Source organism: Schistosoma haematobium, chromosome 2, assembly GCF_000699445.3.
Source record: "Schistosoma haematobium chromosome 2, whole genome shotgun sequence".
Taxonomy (NCBI): domain Eukaryota; kingdom Metazoa; phylum Platyhelminthes; class Trematoda; order Strigeidida; family Schistosomatidae; genus Schistosoma; species Schistosoma haematobium.
The window spans coordinates 12,907,467-12,927,579 of NC_067197.1; the positions used below are offsets into that span (position 1 = coordinate 12,907,467).

Sequence of the window (20,113 nt, forward strand, 5' to 3'; positions counted from 1 at the left end):
CCGTTCTGTTTTAATTTACGGCAGCGAAACATGGCCATTAAGAGTAGAAGACACCCGTAAACTACTAGTATTTGACCACAGATGCCTTAGAAATATTGCTGGCGTCTGCTGGGATCACCGGGTAAGTAATAGTGAGGTTAGACGCAGGGTATTAGGAAATGATGGTAAATCAGTTGATGAGGTTATGAATCTTCATCGACTGAGATGGTTGGGCCACGTGTTACGTATGCCTGAACACCGATTACCACGACGTGCAATGCTATCCGGTATTGGAGATGGTTGGAAGAAAGTTAGGGGCGGCCAAACCAAAACGTGGCATCAGTGCTTGAAGTCACTAACTTCTAGTCTGAGCCATGTTGGTAGATGCAGACTACTTGGTTGGGGTCCGCGTGACTATTGTAACCAATGGTTGGAGACTCTTGGTGACATGGCTGAGAATCGATCACAATGGCGTCGGTGTATACACTCCCTGTCTTCCCTTAAACTAAGAGATTAAAATCGCTTCATACCTTTCTTTCTACGAACCAATTTTTTCTTCTTGTACTATATCTCTATATGCAATCTTTCTCATATATATTACCACCTTTGACCTAACCACTGCTATGAATCCGGTGTTGATCTTGTTGTGCTGATGCGGTATGGCAACCTGGACCGATGCACATATGTGCCTGGTCCTACGTTGTAGCTGACTGACTGTTGCATTGATGTTCTGTTGGTCTACTGGTAATAAGATTTTGTCGCTTCCTAGAGACAGATTTCAACAAGTCATATTAAACTAGATCTTATTAATATTTTTGGTAGTTTAACTATCTGTAGCAATACTGTTCTCTCAAAACAAGAGGAATCGACCCTAGAGATAACACACTTCACCTTGTCTCACAGATTTTCGTTACCATCGATAAGGCCTTGAAAGTACAGAGTTGATATATCTAAAACTACTCACGAAAACGCCATATATGACTAACCTCAAGCAGCTGTTTTTTAGGCACTGATATCATACTCTCAGGTTGTCGAAATTACTCCTAACCGAGTCCTCTTTTCAGATACATCAAAAAGTATCCTTCCATAGTATGGGCAACCGGGAATTGACAACCATTCACGCATTTTTAACAACAGATAAGATCATTTCTGCTGTTATGTGAATCAATAGCGTAAAAGTGTGTTATGTTTTAAGAAGGCTCCTTCAAGTTTCATGAATCGTATTCTTTATATGAAAGCTTGTGATACTTGCTCACTACTGTATAATTACCACTGACCTGGATTCGTAATAACTCATTTGATATATTGACAAAACAGAGTTCAATACACGTTTATTAGTTTCAACTTTATATTTATGCTTATTTGCTACAAAAGACTCATTATCTGTTTTTTTCTGCACACTTATAACATTTCCTTCATAATTATTGTTATGTCGCTATTTGTGTTATTGCATTTTCTTGTTTTACCAATACAACTGTAGAGACTACTCAATCTACATGCGAAATTACTAGTTTAAATAATCAACAATCTCTGTTATTTCCTAACTCAAATCCTGTACCAACACCTTGTCAAAAGGATTTTTCTCTAACAAAATCTAAATCAATCTCTCCATTTGTCTATCGTAATGATATTGAACCGCTAAGTGTTTTAACTAGTCGACCTGAAAAGACAGAACTTATATATGATCTAGAAACTCAAAAGTCTAACGATTCTCATCATTCTCATCATCACCACCACCAACAAACTAGTAAAGAAACACATTACAGTCATCGCTCTTTGATGAAATCTTCCGAATCAGTTCATCCAGATGAAAATATTGGGTCTAAAGAAGAACAAGAAACTGAAAGACGCATTAATCAAATTTTATTAGCTGCTAAAGCGGCAATGGATTATGAGAAACAAATTAAAGCCAATGGATTAACTGAGAAAATTAATAGCGATTTATTTGACAGTACATCAACAATAAAACAGCACCAATCTCCATTGTCAGATTGTCAAATCGGGATTTATAATGATAACAGTCCATCGGTATCTGCTATTAGTATTAGCGATGGTGATTCACAAGTGAGTTTTATTTTGACTGTGAACTATGTTCTTTTGTCCTTAAATACAGCGCGTTCGTTATAATTAAACGGGTTACGAACTTGTTAGATTTACCGTAATGATGGCATTTTGTGAGAAATAATAAATAAATGTGAGAAGTTACACCATTGACACATGTCGGCTACAGGTGCTTAATTAATGAGTCCGCAATTCTGTATTCTATTCTTTTGGAGTTGAGTCTTCGCACTTGAACAACTTGAGATTTCTACTAGAAACTGGTGTTATTGTGAAAAGAATTTATTCTGCTATTGATACAAAATTAACACTGTATTAATATCACTTTTGTGCGGTTCGTTTGTTCATCATCATGTAAATATATCCAACGATGTCTGTCATTTTATTGATAAGAAATATATAGTATTTCATTTCGCTGTTCATAAGCCATAAAGACTTGTAGTCCCTAATTTATACGTTTCATACAGAATAGATGGATTATGGCTAGGAGTGGAATTCAGAAAGCGCTTTTCATTCTATTTTGGACTCGTTGGCTGGATGTGCCTGCATTCAAGAGTCGATTTTCACTTATTTCTAGTCTTGGAGTGAATACTGACTTTCGGATCCAGGTACATTCAGCTGATGAGTCCCAAATGGGACCAAACATATATCCTGGGTTACACAGCTAGCCACATTTAATCTATTCTATACTAACTCATATCAAAATTGGACCACCACACTTAAAAACCTTTGGAGCCAATTTATCTAGACCAGCTGCTCTTTCCCATTTCAGATTAGCTATAGCTTTCTGAACTTCAGCTCGAGTCGGGGGACCTACTTCAATGTTCCATTCATGCTGTCTAGGAGTGGTGGGTAGTTATAGAGTAGCTGAACTGCTCCTTAAAGTGTTTCGCCCGTCGTTCTGAACGTCTGGGCTGAGAGCAGATGAGGGTGTCGTCTTTTTCCGAAATAGTCTTACTTACACTTGACTTATTAATTCCAGTTTCTTTTATTGGTCTGAAGAGCTTTCTGGTGTTACATACAGCCTCTACCTTTTCCATCACTTTTGCTTTCGCTGCCCACCACTAGGTAATCTTTCTTTGATATATTACCACCATTGAGTTAACTGCTTCTATGAATCCGGTGTTCGTCTTGTTGTATTAATGAGGTGTGGCACCTTGAGCTGATGCATATATGTCCCTGGTCCTACGTTGTAGCTGACGGACTGAACTTGTATCATAATGACTATCGAGGCAAGCTGCACAGTATGCACATATGTTAGCCAAGACTGATCAAATTTCAGTCAAAATATCAACAACGAGATAATTCGAACCAGTTGAGGTTGAATTGTACGTTTTATGTTCAACATCGTCCTCCCTCAATAGGTTCTTTCAACTAGGCATAAGATCTTTTACACCTTCACTCTATACATACTACTTCATTTGCTGAATATTTATTAAGTAATTTATATAATTTTGAATTGGCTAGATTTCTTAAACTATTTTAATGTGTCGTATATATTTGTTCATTCTGATTCATTCAAATGTCAGTTAAATATTGTATATGTTAATTAGTTTGGTTTTCATTTGAATTGTTTTCACTTATTAATTGATTGCCTCCAATAGTTTACCGTTTCTATGACTTTTAATGAAATAAACCTGTTTCGATCATTCTTAATTTTGTTATTCATATTTATCGTAGACTACTGCTACTACTACTACTACCAATAATAATAATAACAATAATAATAATAATACCACTGTTACCACTTCTGGAAGTATTATCAACTCTTTTGAATCAACTGTTGCCACTTCATTGATCAATGAAAACAATGCTGTATATCATCATTCCTCATCTTCTCACCTATCACCATATCCTAACAATTTATTAAGACATGGAATAAATATTAGCTCAAATTCTTCTACAGTGTCAAATCACAATAGTTCTTTTAATAATGTCAACAATTTATCATGTACTCCTACTGTATGTTATGGTAGCCTTCAAACTTGTCCATCTGTAAATGAAATTACAATCTGTTCAAAATTGCCATCTAGTCAATTGGTAACGTCATCATTACCAGTATGCTCTAATAATACTGTAGTTCATGCTACGCAGCAATCTATGCCAATTATGTCAAATGGAATTACAGTTTCAGATCTTGTGAGTTTATTAATACATGTGGTTTTCTTTTAACGTACTTTTATCTTACCACAAGGCTAATTATTTCATAATTCTTGTGGAAGGAGTCTAAGTAGTAGTGTATTCGATTACAAAACTGAATGTCGTAAAAGGATAACTCAAAGAGAGAGAATGGATCTCCAGTATTAAATATGTTGTGACTTGGGACATTAATCTATATCACATGTTAGTCGCCGATCAAAGTTCTGATAATTCTCTACCCTGACGCTTGATAAACTCCTACTTGTCCCAGCATATTCAGTACCCCTCTATCCGTTGCCTCGAGTTTGGAGAGAAGTCAGCAGATAGCTTCTGTTACTATTTTATTTCAAACATTCTGGGCTTATATAAACAGACATACCATATCACATTGTACCATAAAAAACGACAAATCATAATTGTACATAAACAAACCAGAAGTGTTTGTAAGTGAAGGAAAGCTGCGAATAATTGATTGGCAATAAAATAAGACTAATAAATGGCACGATAATAGTTAAATAGAAGATAAACCCTATATATATTAGTTCAGTTGCCTAGTAATGATACAATAAGAATATGTATTAGTAATAATAATAATAATCTCTATTTTAATTCTGGGAGTTATCACTTCTTTAATCTTCGTTCTGATATATCAAAAAAGTGTGAAGTGATTTTGAGATGTAAGATCCATGGAGAGATTGAATACATCTACCACACCACGACTCCTTTTGAGCCATATCATCCAACATCACCTACTGATCATAGTAATTACGTGCACATACGAGTTTGTTCAGTGATCAGTGACTTCATGAGTCAATACCATCATATAGTGATCTGTCCATGTGCCACTGTTTATGTGAGCTACTGTTATGTAGTAGTTGACGTTAGTTTAACATATGTAACACACATCTCATCCATGACAACCGATGAACCTTTCCACCTTTATCAAATGATTTCCGACCTTACCCCAGTATTAACCATCCAGTTGTTCCACTATGTCATGAACGATGATACTAGTAATCTGTGGATTTTTTATTTCGAAGCCCAAGTTTCCTGGCCATAAAGTAAAACAGAGTAGATAGCTGTACAGTATATCTGCTTTTTAATCGGAAAACTTACACCCCCTGCATGACAGGTAGCACAAATCCATGAAGAGTAGGGAAGCGTTTTAAATCTGTCCCAGGATTTCTTCACCCATCAGTACACTTAATTCTTTTCACTTCAATGGTCTTTATGTTAAACAGAAATAGATAACACCAGGATTTTTCTTCTCTTATGACAAGTTTTATTTTTATCTTTATTGTTTTAGTTAAAACTATTTACTACTCAGTTGACGAATAATCCAATCAATTCAAATAAACCAGTCATATTCGACTCAACACTTGATAATAATAATAATTCTCCATATCCTTCAAAAGTACAATCCACCATCACATTACCTTGTGCCTTAAATACTTCAAAAAATGTAACCAACAGTAATCAAAATATTTTGTTCAATAGTAATCTTCCATTATTGGCTAACTCATCATCAATCTCTTCACCTTATTCCATCAATAATACTATTATTAAACAAGATGATTGTGCACCGATATATACACCACTTCGAACAACAATAACTACTACAACACCAGTCATAACTAATGAATTTCCGATGCCTATATTATCTCCATCAATAATTAAATTAAATAATCACCTACCGATCCCACCTTTAGGTATTCAACCTGTATCAACACCATTATTCTCACAGACATCTAATTCTACTTCTACTTCTCTGTCGTCATCACCCATGTCCTTACAACAAACTTTAATGCTTTTGGCGTCAGCAGCAACGGCTAGTGTTCCGTTGAAAACTCCATCAACATTAGCGAATTCAGAGCATATTAATATGAATCAATGGAATCATGAAGATTCAAACACTGCAACTATAAATGCTCCGGCTACTATTACTACTAATACTACGACCACTACTGTTCCATTGTTAACTAATAATGATACAGTTCACCATCATAATCCCTATGAAACAGCTGATGATAATTTATCTGATTCAAGTTATATCAATAACACGATGCTTTCACTTCAAAGAGTGGTACTTCCTCCTTTGAAACAAGAAGATATTGATAAGTACAGTGAATTATCTACTGAAGAGATAACTCATCGTACTCGCTCAATTCTTTCTCAATATTCTATTAGTCAAAGACTTTTTGGTGCATATATACTTGGTAAGTTATTTTTTATTTAAATTTTTTTATCCAAATGTTTCTTATTCATATATATATATATATATATATATATATATATATATATATATAATTTTCGGTAAACAAATATTAAGATGATAAATCGGTTGATGAGTTAGTGAATCCTCATCGACTGAGGGTGGTCTGGACGTGTATGTCGTATGCCCAATAACCTCCTAACTCGATGCGTGATATCTGCTAGAGCGGTAGTAAGTTGAAAGAAAAATAGGGATAGACCAAGCCAAGACGTGCCATCGCTCTATAAAGTCACTGAATTTGAACTAAGCGGTGTAGGTAGGTTGCGATTTGTCCGCTTGAGGTCCGCGCGATTTTCGTACCCAATGATTGATTGTGTTGAATGACGACTCAAAATCCGTTGCAATAATAGCCCAGATGTGTCCACTCTTTTTCTTCTCTTATTTATTGATTTTTTAAATTATTTTGTACCTTTTTGTTATGCGAATTCTTGAACTTCATTGTCTCTATCCAATATCTACAAGCACTGGTACTGTTATTACTATAGTACTTTGTGAACACTACTAGTCGAGTCAGAGCTTATGGCGAACTGTCATCTGCTTTTGCAACCTCAAGTGGTGTCCGTCAAGGCTGTCCACTTTCCCCATTTTTGTTTAACTTCATCATAGATCTACTGATGGAAATAACTTTATCGTCGACTGAGTTCTCGGGTATTGATCTCCATCCAGGAGGTCCACTTATCGACTTAGAATACGCAGACGACATAGTCCTGTTTGGTGAAGACGCTGACAAAATGCAGAGTCTTCTGGTAGCACTGAGCAACAATGCCAGAATGTTTGGAATGCGCTTCTCTCCCCCTAAATGCAAGTTGTTGCTTCAAGACTGGTCTGCGTCAACACCTGAACTAAGGATAGGGAGTGAAGTAGTCGAACGCGTTGACAACTTCACTTATCTTGGAAGTCTGATCAGCCATAATGGGTTGGTGTCTGACGAAATCTCTGCACGGATTCGAAAAGCTCGTTTGGCTTTTGTCAACTTACGTCACCTATGACGAAGGCGAGATATCCGTCTATCAATAAAAGGACGAGTATACTGCGCGGCAGTCCGTTCTGTTTTAATTTACGGCAGCGAAACATGGCCATTAAGAGTAGAAGACACCCGTAAACTACTAGTATTTGACCACAGATGCCTTAGAAATATTGCTGGCGTCTGCTGGGATCACCGGGTAAGTAATAGTGAGGTTAGACGCAGGGTATTAGGAAATGATGGTAAATCAGTTGATGAGGTTATGAATCTTCATCGACTGAGATGGTTGGGCCACGTGTTACGTATGCCTGAACACCGATTACCACGACGTGCAATGCTATCCGGTATTGGAGATGGTTGGAAGAAAGTTAGGGGCGGCCAAACCAAAACGTGGCATCAGTGCTTGAAGTCACTAACTTCTAGTCTGAGCCATGTTGGTAGATGCAGACTACTTGGTTGGGGTCCGCGTGACTATTGTAACCAATGGTTGGAGACTCTTGGTGACATGGCTGAGAATCGATCACAATGGCGTCGGTGTATACACTCCCTGTCTTCCCTTAAACTAAGAGATTAAAATCGCTTCATACCTTTCTTTCTACGAACCAATTTTTTCTTCTTGTACTATATCTCTATATGCAATCTTTCTCATATATATTACCACCTTTGACCTAACCACTGCTATGAATCCGGTGTTGATCTTGTTGTGCTGATGCGGTATGGCAACCTGGACCGATGCACATATGTGCCTGGTCCTACGTTGTAGCTGACTGACTTTTTCAATACTAATGTGATGCACCAACTTGAATCGTTACGCATACGTGCCTGATTTCATGTTGCTTATGACTGACTGATGAGTAAACATTTATAAAAATTGGATTATGGTGAAAACATACTGTATACTAAGATAATGTATAGTTTTAATTTTTATTAGAAACTGCTGACAGTTGAACAACCATTAAAAACTAATGAAATATACTTGACAATTGTTTCGTCATTATTTGGTTAGTACTCAATAGTAAGCATACCTGAATCCACATGCCATCAAAACACAGGAATCATTATACCAATGTTATATGATGTTCTCTATATGTGATTACCAGTTCACAACAGTCAGTTTATGTTTAAAAAAATCCATTCAAAGTGTACATTTTGTATGGTATTTTAGTTATTATCTTCGATATTAGGTTGATAGTCCTTCAAAGCAGAACATATCTCAATCAAAACAGTCTGTTATCGTTCTGTATAGTCATAATATTATTGAGCTTATTCACTATCGTAACCAATGCTTGGAGACTCCGGGTGTCATAGCTCAGAATCGATCACAATAGCGTATATGTATACACTCTTCGTCTTCCCTTAAACTGTGAGACTAAAATTGCTTTATATCTTTCTTCCTGTATCATATCTTTATATGAAATGTCGTTTTTTACTACCATTGAAGTATCTGCTTCTGTGGATTCGGTGTTCACCTTGTTGTGCTAATAAGTTGCGGCAAATTGACCCCCAAATGCCCTGATCCGACCGAAGGTGGGGAGAGTCAGCTCTCCCTCTCGAAATACTCTCACATGGCAACGCGTATACAGCCACTGCCATGGAAGTCCTACTCACTGCCTTCTCGTGACGGGGGTGTTGTTTACTAAATTGAGAGGACAAAAAGCGGATGTCCGAATTGGTGAAAATGGAGGGTCCACCTAGGGGAGTTGGAAAACCTGATTCCAAAGCAATGGTTCACATGGTCTCCAGGGTCCTAAGGAAACAAATGGCGTATGAACCTATTGCTAGTCACCGGCTGCCATGGGACTGCATTTCCTGACGTTGATCCACTGCCTTATAGATCAGACCTTCAGGTCAAAGGCTCCGAGTGCGGCTGCCTAGTAAAACCACCTGCTTCGGTTTGGGCACCCGGGCAGCATCACAGCACACACACCAACCAAGTGATTGGTGTGGCACATATGTATTCGGTTCCCCTTTGTATCAATATTTATGTTTTCAAATAAATAGCCGTAAATAACTGTCTGATTAGTATCAATTGGCTTCAAATTTATTTGGTTTCCTGGATTTGTTTCTGGTAATCAGCTCAACTAATAATGATAATTTGTTGTTTGGTTCCATTTGTAATATGGATTTCATATAATCAGTGACGCTGAAGTTGTAAACGCACAAAGTCTTTACAGTCAGTATTATGCAAGACAAATGTCGTTCACAAGATAAATTGCTATAACCGCGGCAAACACTGCGTCATATAAACTTTCCGTCTGCGTCTACATCGACACCAGCTTTCTGTTGAACGCCGTGACATATCCTCACTTATATCAATGAATGCGGACAATTATGTACATGAATTCGACTAGGAGCGATCCCTTAATGGTTAATTTATTCAATTTTCAGTCACTAGGTTCAGGGTGTAAAACCTGGTCCACCTACTTCGTTTTTGGCAACCAGGCAGTACCACGATTCCTCACACTTGATTCAAAACAAAGTGCACGAATTTGTACCTAGTGTGTTGCAAACGCGGCTGGGGGATATAGAACACTTAGATGGATAAAATATGAGAAAGATTAGAGAATTTATGTGGCGTTACACTAAGGTCACTCGTCGATCGACAGACAATACGAAAAATGACAAACAAATGCAATATCAAAGTTCAGATCGGTGGAAGAGACCATGACTATCAACGTGCAAACAATTACAAAACAATATATACAATAAGCGATCATATTTCATGTTAACAGAATAAGTTGCTGATGAATTATAGAGCAATTTTACTAACTGACCACTTTGTGAAATATGTGTAGATAGTCTTGTTTAGATAGAAATTTAAAGCTTTACTATTAAATCATCCAACTTAGAGCTCACAATACCTTCAAACTCCATCTTAACAACAAATATGCAGAAATGCAACAGTGGCTTAATAGTTAAATTATTCGCCTTTCATTTAATAGATCTCAAATTGAATACCCTCTGTTTATTCTCCGATTCACCTTCATAAAAACAATGTCTCTCAGAGCTAATGTCACAAACCTGCATTTGGTAAATGATCTACATACTAAAAAAATCATTTAGTCATATTGTCATTAAAATTTTTTTAATGTACCTCTATTAAATTGTACTGAACCTTTATGTCCTAATTTTGGCCTAGCTTAAGTGTTAATAATACTTTCATACTTCTTGCTCTTACATCAAGGTTTATCTCAAGGAAGTGTTTCTGATCTATTGGCCAGACCGAAACCGTGGAAATTACTTACACAAAAAGGTCGTGAACCATTTATAAGAATGCAGCTATTTTTAAATAATCCCGACCATATAATAAAATTGTTACAATCATGTAAGTTCTTATATGTGAATATAGCTCTTTCCCTCCTTTTTCTCTTATCCTATACTGTTATGGTATTTAAATATTTACATTTAGAAAGCTACTATTATTACCACAAAACTATGTCAGATAGTCATCTTAACATTTTGCAAGTAAATGGCATTATGAACTGATAACGCAGTCAATTGGTGAATCATTGAAAATCGTCATTTCCTATTGCTCTTTGGAAAAAGCAGATTACTAAAATCTACACAAAACCACTTCACTTGATAAAACAGAAAAAAAAATTCATTCCTCCTTTCAAACGCTAAATGTTGCTTCAGGACCGGAATGCATCAGCGTGTGAATTAATAGTGGGGAGTCGAGTAGTTGAGCGTATCGACCGCTTCACTCATCTTGAATGTCTCATCAGTCATGATGACGGAGATAGTGGATATCCATGTACTGAGGTGGTTGTGACATTTATTACGTATCCCCAACCACCGCCTACCTGGATGCTCGGTGATTCACGATGTAGGAGTAGGTCGAAAGAACTCTAGAAGCGGCCAAATAAAGATATAATATCAGTTCATGAAGTCATTGGAAATGGCACTAAACCATACTAACAGGTGCAGACTGCCTGGTTGAGTTGCAAGTGATTATCGCAACTGATGGTTAAAGACTTTGAGTGACACGGATCACAATGGTTCTCAATCACACAAAGTGGATTCACTCTTTGTCTTTGGCTAACAGTATAAAATATTTATAGTCTGGATCTATTCGTAACACGGGTCAGATTCCATTCTCTGCAATACACTAATATATGTTCGATCTGTGAAATTAGTATTATTTTTAACGAATAGATAAGTAAATGATGGTAAAATACTATTTCATTCGATAATATTCATACTAGGATAACTAGTATGAATTTATCGTTTACCCCAGTCTGTTAGCTAATACTCAGATATGATCATACTACTACAGCTACTACTACTACTACTACTACTACTACTACTACTACTACTACTACTACTACTGCTGCTACTACTCTACTACTACTGCTGCTGCTGCTGCTGCTGCTGCTGCTGCTGCTGCTGCTCTGCTGCTGCTGCTGCTGCTGCTGCTGCTGCTGCTGCTGCTGCTGCTGCTGCTGCTGCTGCTGCTGCTGCTGCTGCTGCTGCTGCTGCTGCTGCTGCTGCTGCTGCTGCTGCTGCTGCTGCTGCTGCTGCTGCTGCTGCTGCTGCTGCTGCTGCTGCTGCTGCTGCTGCTGCTGCTGCTGCTGCTGCTGCTGCTGCTGCTGCTGCTGCTGCTGCTGCTGCTGCTGCTGCTGCTGCTGCTGCTGCTGCTGCTGCTGCTGCTGCTGCTGCTGCTGCTGCTGCTGCTGCTGCTGCTGCTGCTGCTGCTGCTGCTGCTGCTGCTGCTGCTGCTGCTGCTGCTGCTGCTGCTGCTGCTGCTGCTGCTGCTGCTGCTGCTGCTGCTGCTGCTGCTGCTGCTGCTGCTGCTGCTGCTGCTGCTGCTGCTGCTGCTGCTGCTGCTGCTGCTGCTGCTGCTGCTGCTGCTGCTGCTGCTGCTGCTGCTGCTGCTGCTGCTGCTGCTGCTGCTGCTGCTGCTGCTGCTGCTGCTGCTGCTGCTGCTGCTGCTGCTGCTGCTGCTGCTGCTGCTGCTGCTGCTGCTGCTGCTGCTGCTGCTGCTGCTGCTGCTGCTGCTGCTGCTGCTGCTGCTGCTGCTGCTGCTGCTGCTGCTGCTGCTGCTGCTGCTGCTGCTGCTGCTGCTGCTGCTGCTGCTGCTGCTGCTGCTGCTGCTGCTGCTGCTGCTGCTGCTGCTGCTGCTGCTGCTGCTGCTGCTGCTGCTGCTGCTGCTGCTGCTGCTGCTGCTGCTGCTGCTGCTGCTGCTGCTGCTGCTGCTGCTGCTGCTGCTGCTGCTGCTGCTGCTGCTGCTGCTGCTGCTGCTGCTGCTGCTGCTGCTGCTGCTGCTGCTGCTGCTGCTGCTGCTGCTGCTGCTGCTGCTGCTGCTGCTGCTGCTGCTGCTGCTGCTGCTGCTGCTGCTGCTGCTGCTGCTGCTGCTGCTGCTGCTGCTGCTGCTGCTGCTGCTGCTGCTGCTGCTGCTGCTGCTGCTGCTGCTGCTGCTGCTGCTGCTGCTGCTGCTGCTGCTGCTGCTGCTGCTGCTGCTGCTGCTGCTGCTGCTGCTGCTGCTGCTGCTGCTGCTGCTGCTGCTGCTGCTGCTGCTGCTGCTGCTGCTGCTGCTGCTGCTGCTGCTGCTGCTGCTGCTGCTGCTGCTGCTGCTGCTGCTGCTGCTGCTGCTGCTGCTGCTGCTGCTGCTGCTGCTGCTGCTGCTGCTGCTGCTGCTGCTGCTGCTGCTGCTGCTGCTGCTGCTGCTGCTGCTGCTGCTGCTGCTGCTGCTGCTGCTGCTGCTGCTGCTGCTGCTGCTGCTGCTGCTGCTGCTGCTGCTGCTGCTGCTGCTGCTGCTGCTGCTGCTGCTGCTGCTGCTGCTGCTGCTGCTGCTGCTGCTGCTGCTGCTGCTGCTGCTGCTGCTGCTGCTGCTGCTGCTGCTGCTGCTGCTGCTGCTGCTGCTGCTGCTGCTGCTGCTGCTGCTGCTGCTGCTGCTGCTGCTGCTGCTGCTGCTGCTGCTGCTGCTGCTGCTGCTGCTGCTGCTGCTGCTGCTGCTGCTGCTGCTGCTGCTGCTGCTGCTGCTGCTGCTGCTGCTGCTGCTGCTGCTGCTGCTGCTGCTGCTGCTGCTGCTGCTGCTGCTGCTGCTGCTGCTGCTGCTGCTGCTGCTGCTGCTGCTGCTGCTGCTGCTGCTGCTGCTGCTGCTGCTGCTGCTGCTGCTGCTGCTGCTGCTGCTGCTGCTGCTGCTGCTGCTGCTGCTGCTGCTGCTGCTGCTGCTGCTGCTGCTGCTGCTGCTGCTGCTGCTGCTGCTGCTGCTGCTGCTGCTGCTGCTGCTGCTGCTGCTGCTGCTGCTGCTGCTGCTGCTGCTGCTGCTGCTGCTGCTGCTGCTGCTGCTGCTGCTGCTGCTGCTGCTGCTGCTGCTGCTGCTGCTGCTGCTGCTGCTGCTGCTGCTGCTGCTGCTGCTGCTGCTGCTGCTGCTGCTGCTGCTGCTGCTGCTGCTGCTGCTGCTGCTGCTGCTGCTGCTGCTGCTGCTGCTGCTGCTGCTGCTGCTGCTGCTGCTGCTGCTGCTGCTGCTGCTGCTGCTGCTGCTGCTGCTGCTGCTGCTGCTGCTGCTGCTGCTGCTGCTGCTGCTGCTGCTGCTGCTGCTGCTGCTGCTGCTGCTGCTGCTGCTGCTGCTGCTGCTGCTGCTGCTGCTGCTGCTGCTGCTGCTGCTGCTGCTGCTGCTGCTGCTGCTGCTGCTGCTGCTGCTGCTGCTGCTGCTGCTGCTGCTGCTGCTGCTGCTGCTGCTGCTGCTGCTGCTGCTGCTGCTACTACTACTACTACTACTACTACTACTACTACTACTACTACTACTACTACTACTACTACTACTACTACTACTACTAATAATAATAATAATAATAATAATAATAATAATAATAATAATAATAATAATAATAATAATAATAATAATAATAATAATAATGGTGATATTAGTAGATTCTGCGTATTGATTATTGTTAGTAGTATTATAAGTACTAGTATTAATGTGACTCTTTGATATTGATTTTAGTTCATTTTTCTGACAATTGGTAAATGTGATCAGAGTTTTAAAAAAAAAGAGATAATTATACTGTACAATGTTAATTGATTCTGTTTATTGGTTCATGTGTGTGTGATATCAGTCGTATTTTAGTCGTTAATTAATGTATTAGAAATGATTTTGATATGTTTTTTCCATTATGATTTTGTTTATAGTTTAATCACAAAACTATATTTATCAGATTGTCTATTTCATAGTGGAAGCACTGTTATTGTTTGCATCTTCACATGTTAAACGTGATACGTAGCATGGTGTTTGGAATGGTGATTCAGTGATTAGGGCACTCGACTTTCAGCCTCTAGGTCGCTTGTCTAAATCCCATTTCTCTAACTTGGTATGAGGGAATAGGGTAATATCACTAGACCTTATCTTTTAAAATGTGTCTCGAGGCTAAGTACACGAATTTGTCAACCGGATAATAACTCAGTACTTACAATATCATCGTATTTATGTCTAATAGATTGTTAAAATCTTTCTTCAAAAAGTATCCACAAACCCTAAATGCTAGAAATACACATTAGATTTTCATTCTACATTATTAACTCAAAAAGAAAACAGTAGAACTAAATAAGATTCTGAATTAATTTATTTCAATCAAGTACAGTTGTGTAAGCGCTACTCAGACGCCCCACAATCGTAGTATTTCTCGACCTTAAGGCGGCATTTGACTCTGTTGATCGTGAGGTCCTATGGCAGAGTGTTTGTCACTGAAAGGAGTACCAAAGAAGTACATTAACCTTGTAAAGGCTCTCTACTCGAACACAACTGGTCGAGTGAGAGCTTATGGCGAACTGTCATCAGAATTGATTACCTCGAGTGGTGTTCGTAAGGGCTGTTCACTCTCTCCATTCTTATTTAACTTTATCGTAGACGTGCTTTTAGGGATAACACTTTCCTCATCTACATTTCCAGGGGTTGAACTTCTACCGCGAGATTCACTTTTTGACTTAGAATATGCCGATGACATAGTTCTATTTGGTGAAGATGCTGACAAAATGCAGAGTCTTCTGACTACTCTAAGCAACAATGGAAGCATGTTCGGGATACGATTCTCCCCCTCGAAATGCAAAATGTTGCTTCAGGATTGGGTTGCAACGACACCCGAACTAATGATAGGGAGTGAAGTAGTTGGGTGTATCGACCGCTTCACTTATCTTGGAAGTCTCATTAGCCCTTGTGGTCTGGTGTGTGACGAAATCTTAGCACGGATACAGAAGGCTCGACTAGCTCTTGCCAACTTGCGTCATTTATGGCGTAGGCGAGATATCCGTCTATCAACCAAAGGACGTGTTTACTGCGCAGCAATTCGTTCCGTCGTACTTCATGGCAATGAAACATGGCCGGTAAGAGTAGAGGATATTCTTAGGTTACTAGTATTCGATCGTAGATGTCTTTGAAGCATTGCTCGTATATCCTGGGAGCGTCGAGTAAGTAACGCAGTTGTTAAGAAACGGGTACTAGGCAAGGATGGCAAATCAACTGATGAAGTTGAGATGGCTGGGACACGTGTTACGTATGCCCAACCACCGACTGCCTCGATGTGCGATGTTCGATGGTATAGGAGTAGATTGGAAGAAAGCTGGGGTCGGCCAGACCAAAACATGTCACAAGTCCATGAGTCACTGATAAGTGAACTGAGTCATGTTGGTAGGTGTAGACTACATGATTGGGGACCGAGAGATGATAGCAACCGATGGTTAGAGACCCTGAATGACATGGCTCAAAATCGTTTGAAATGGCGCAGGTGCATCCACTCTTTGTGTTCTCCCAAATTCTAATCTTCTGAATTCTTCATGTCCCTTTCTTATTTTCTCTTTCCAAATTTATTTCACTGGATTATACTCCTTGAATAAAATCTTCAAACCCTAATTTTTCTGATTACAGCTTATACTCTTACTACATCTAGAGCTACGGGATTTGAATCGACCACTGCATCTCTGTGCTAATGTGGTGTGGCAACTCGAACTGATGTACGTACGTATGAAGTTCTATGTTGTTACTGACTGTATGCGCTACTTTTATCAATGTTAGCGCTTTTATTAAAGTATTATAGTGAATGAAAACACAGGCGGAGACAACGAAATGCATTTAGATACAAAATCACAGAATTTCTTAATAAAATCTGAGAACTACATGGTGAATACTTCATTTGCAAAATTTGTTGTTCCTTTGTTTGCATACCAAACACTCTCTGTTCTCGTTCTCTTTTCATCGGTTTTCTTAACATTCTGCCACCAAACATTCCGCTTTCGATTGGTGATACACACTGCTTATATCTGTCGACATCAGTTGCTCACACCACAGTGTAATTAGAAAAAAAAACAGAATTAAACCACTCCTCTGTGGACATGAAGTTAATTGTATGGATTAATGTAAAATATGACAGTAATAATTGCTCATGGAAACTCGATATTAGTTGATATAATCTAATGCCAAACAACAACAAACGTGACTAGCAACCAATATTCTTTTTCTATATTAAGTTATGCGATCATGTTACAAAAAAGAGTAAATATACCTAAATATCATTGAAAGTAAAATCGAGTGTAGAATAGAAGTGTAATTTTCCTATACATCTATAAAAATTAATTCTTGCTTTTTACATCAATCATTTACCACCTGAATTATCCAGATAATGTTCAAACTCTATTCAATAAATAAAAAAATCCCATTTATTTGATTCGACAATAAAGAGTGTAATCAACATGAAGTAACAAACCTGCCTTCTATGTTTTTCACTATTTATCAACGTTGATGAAAAAAACTCAGAAGGAACCTATATAATTTATTTGACATCCGAATACTCTCTTCGCTCTTCAAACATCATAACCAAGCTTAAATTAGTGCTGAATTATTGTAATTGTAACGGTATGATGTTTTTTCATTATTGATAGTTTTAATTTCAATTAACCAAAACTGTCACCGCTAATTTCTTGTTCATCTGTTATTTTTTAACTTGTCACTTGTAAAAAAAATACCCAAAATAAGCTCATTCCAGCTTCTGTTTCTTTACACTCTTCTACTCAAAAATTACTTTCCAATGGATCAATAATTGTATGTGAATCCACACTTGTTGTTGGTAGTAGTAATGGTAGCAATAGTAATACATATATTCAATCGAATTCCAATGTTTCTCCTAACCAAAAAAGGTTTATTGCTCAATCTGAACTTCTCTGTTCATGTGATAACAATTTTAAATTAATAAGTCAAAAATGCTTAATTCATCCTTATTGGGTTTGTTTCGAGTTTTGAAAAAAACTTAAGTTTTGTTTTAAGTTTAGATAAAAATGGAAATGATTTTTTATTAGATACACTGAATTTAGGATATTACTTACTCAAAACATAATGAACTATAATGCAGATTTATGTCATTCTAGCTTTTAATGCTTTCCCCCTTCAAAACTGAATTTAAGATAAAAAGTTCTAGGATTTATTGTCGCATCACAGTTAATTATAACACACTAAAAACCAGAATTGTGTGTGCACAAACGACTGGTACAACCCCTTTTTCTAACATGGTCCTGATGTCTTATAATTTTTTTTGTTTTTCTCTTTCTTCATTCTCTTCTCTTTCTTCCTTTACAGCCATCTGCTTCACCCCCCCCATCTTCCCCTTAAATTTTCAACCCCCAACTGGTTCATTTTGTTTCCACGATCATCCTCATTACATTTAATCTCAATTTCAACATAAATCGTATTTAACAATGAACTCAATAATTCTCCTGAGAAATCGACTACCTCAAGTTGTGCTTGGAATTTCTAATTTGTAAACTCAATTTATTTTGGTTTAAAGATCAGCAATCAACTTCCCATTTCTAGTTGAAACCTGGCCGCTACTCAAATGATGTCTTCGCTATGTGCTAACAATTCTTTGGGAGCACTTAGATGCATTTGTCGATTCAAATCCCGTAGTGGTAGAGGGGGTAAAAGTACAAGCAGTGATGGGAAAGATTAGGTTTTGAAGATGTTATTCAAGGAATATAATCCAGTGAAATAAATCTAGAAAGAGAAAAAAAGGGGCACAAAGATTTCAGAAGATTAGAATTTGGGAGAACACAAAGAGTGGATGCACTTGCGCCATTTCAAATGATTTTGAGTCATGTCACTCAAGGTTGCTATCATCTCGTGGATCCCAACCATGTAGTCTACACCTACCAACATGACTCAGTTCACTTGTCAGTGACTTCATGGATTTGCGCCACATTTTGGTTTGGCCGGATCTAGCTTTTTACTGAATACATTCATCATTTGTTAGGCGAACTAAAGTCTTTCTTGAATCACATAGGCCAAAATTTTGCAGAAATCAAATGATCTTATCATATCCGTACCGTGATTTCGGGAGCCATTAACCCCTTCCTTGATAAATGACAGAACAGTCCAAATTCTTTTAGCTTTTCTGCGTCCCAGAAATAGTAATACTTCACACACTATCAAAATGTCAATTTTATTTTCTCTCAGTGTTCTACCCATTAGTAATATATTGTGAAAGGAAATGATGTTGGGACCCCTCAGAAATTTCATATCCAATCTGTACCCGATAGAAACTCCTGGAAAAACGACGGATCATGTATGACACTGACTAATTACCTATTTTGTTACGAAATTTAATGTGTTTTCAGAAGCTTCGAGCTTGTCAAAGCCATACCTAAACCTATAAGTATCCGTGTTTTCTATACTTGAACCAATCTTGAAATAAAGTTTATTCTTTCTCTCATTCGATGCTCAAGTGTTATAGTATTCTAGGCAACTAGGAAGCAGTTAGGAAGTCATTATTAAACGTTCAGCTACCAGATATAACAAATGAGTCAGTCAATCGACGATCGATAGTGGTTGTCATTATCATCAAATCTACGAATGTATATATTGATTTGTTTAGTTCAGGTTATTTGTTTTTCTTCTTCATATGATTGTTCATTTCATCTTTCTTGTCAAATGAAAATTGCATTTAAGACGTCGTGCACAAATGTTTATATGTATCCTTGTTCAACCGCGTTTCATTTCTCCCCTTATTTACTTATATTTACAGGTTCTTGTCAAAGTGGAATTATCCACTCAAACCACCAATCTGATATAAACATTAGTTCAAATATATCTATGCAACAGCAGTGTATTGATCAGACAGTACCACCACCATCATCAACAACAACATTTGGAAATGCACTATCGATATTGAATCCTTCATTATATGATTCACAAGCGATGTATTCTGGACAAACTATTGATTGTTCACTATTTGAACCGATTACAAGTCCATCAGGTTCACCTACACCAAATTCTATACAAAATGAATGTTCTAATGAAAATGAAATTGTGTTGCCGCTAAATAATAATAATAATATTAACCAAAATTCTAGCGTTTATCAAAGACCTTCATCGAAGAAAGTCATGGAATTGGCAACATCTTTAACCGATCTGGATACGACATCTATGTGTGGCAAAATAAAAGAGGTGAGATATTTATATCATTGTTAGGAAGAACTAGAATTATCCTGTTATTAATAATTTTGACGGAATGTGTATCAATCTTTGTTGGGACATATGTAAATTGTCAAGAGTTGTTAAAGATAGATGGCTTTGTGACTAGAATTGAAACCTAACACACATTTTTCATTCCACTTCGTACTCCTTAGTTGGATGTGACAAAAGATATATTAGATTAGAATACGGGCGCGAATATTAACGCTTCGGTGTAAGCATACCCAGCTGACGAGTCCCGAATAAG

General features: G+C 39.6%; 1 protein-coding gene across 2 annotated transcripts in view; it reads left to right on the plus strand.

The window, feature by feature from the left end:
* Positions 1 to 20,113, plus strand: part of MS3_00000244 (uncharacterized protein) — a 42,711-nt gene that overhangs the window by 14,562 nt on the left and 8,036 nt on the right. For both annotated transcript variants that reach the window (XM_051208086.1, XM_051208087.1), the window contains 5 exons: positions 1,460 to 2,043; positions 3,718 to 4,176; positions 5,483 to 6,392; positions 10,597 to 10,737; positions 19,418 to 19,839. In XM_051208086.1, coding sequence (XP_051067513.1) covers positions 1,460 to 2,043; positions 3,718 to 4,176; positions 5,483 to 6,392; positions 10,597 to 10,737; positions 19,418 to 19,839 — 2,516 coding nt within the window. The remainder of the gene's footprint in view (positions 1 to 1,459; positions 2,044 to 3,717; positions 4,177 to 5,482; positions 6,393 to 10,596; positions 10,738 to 19,417; positions 19,840 to 20,113) is intronic.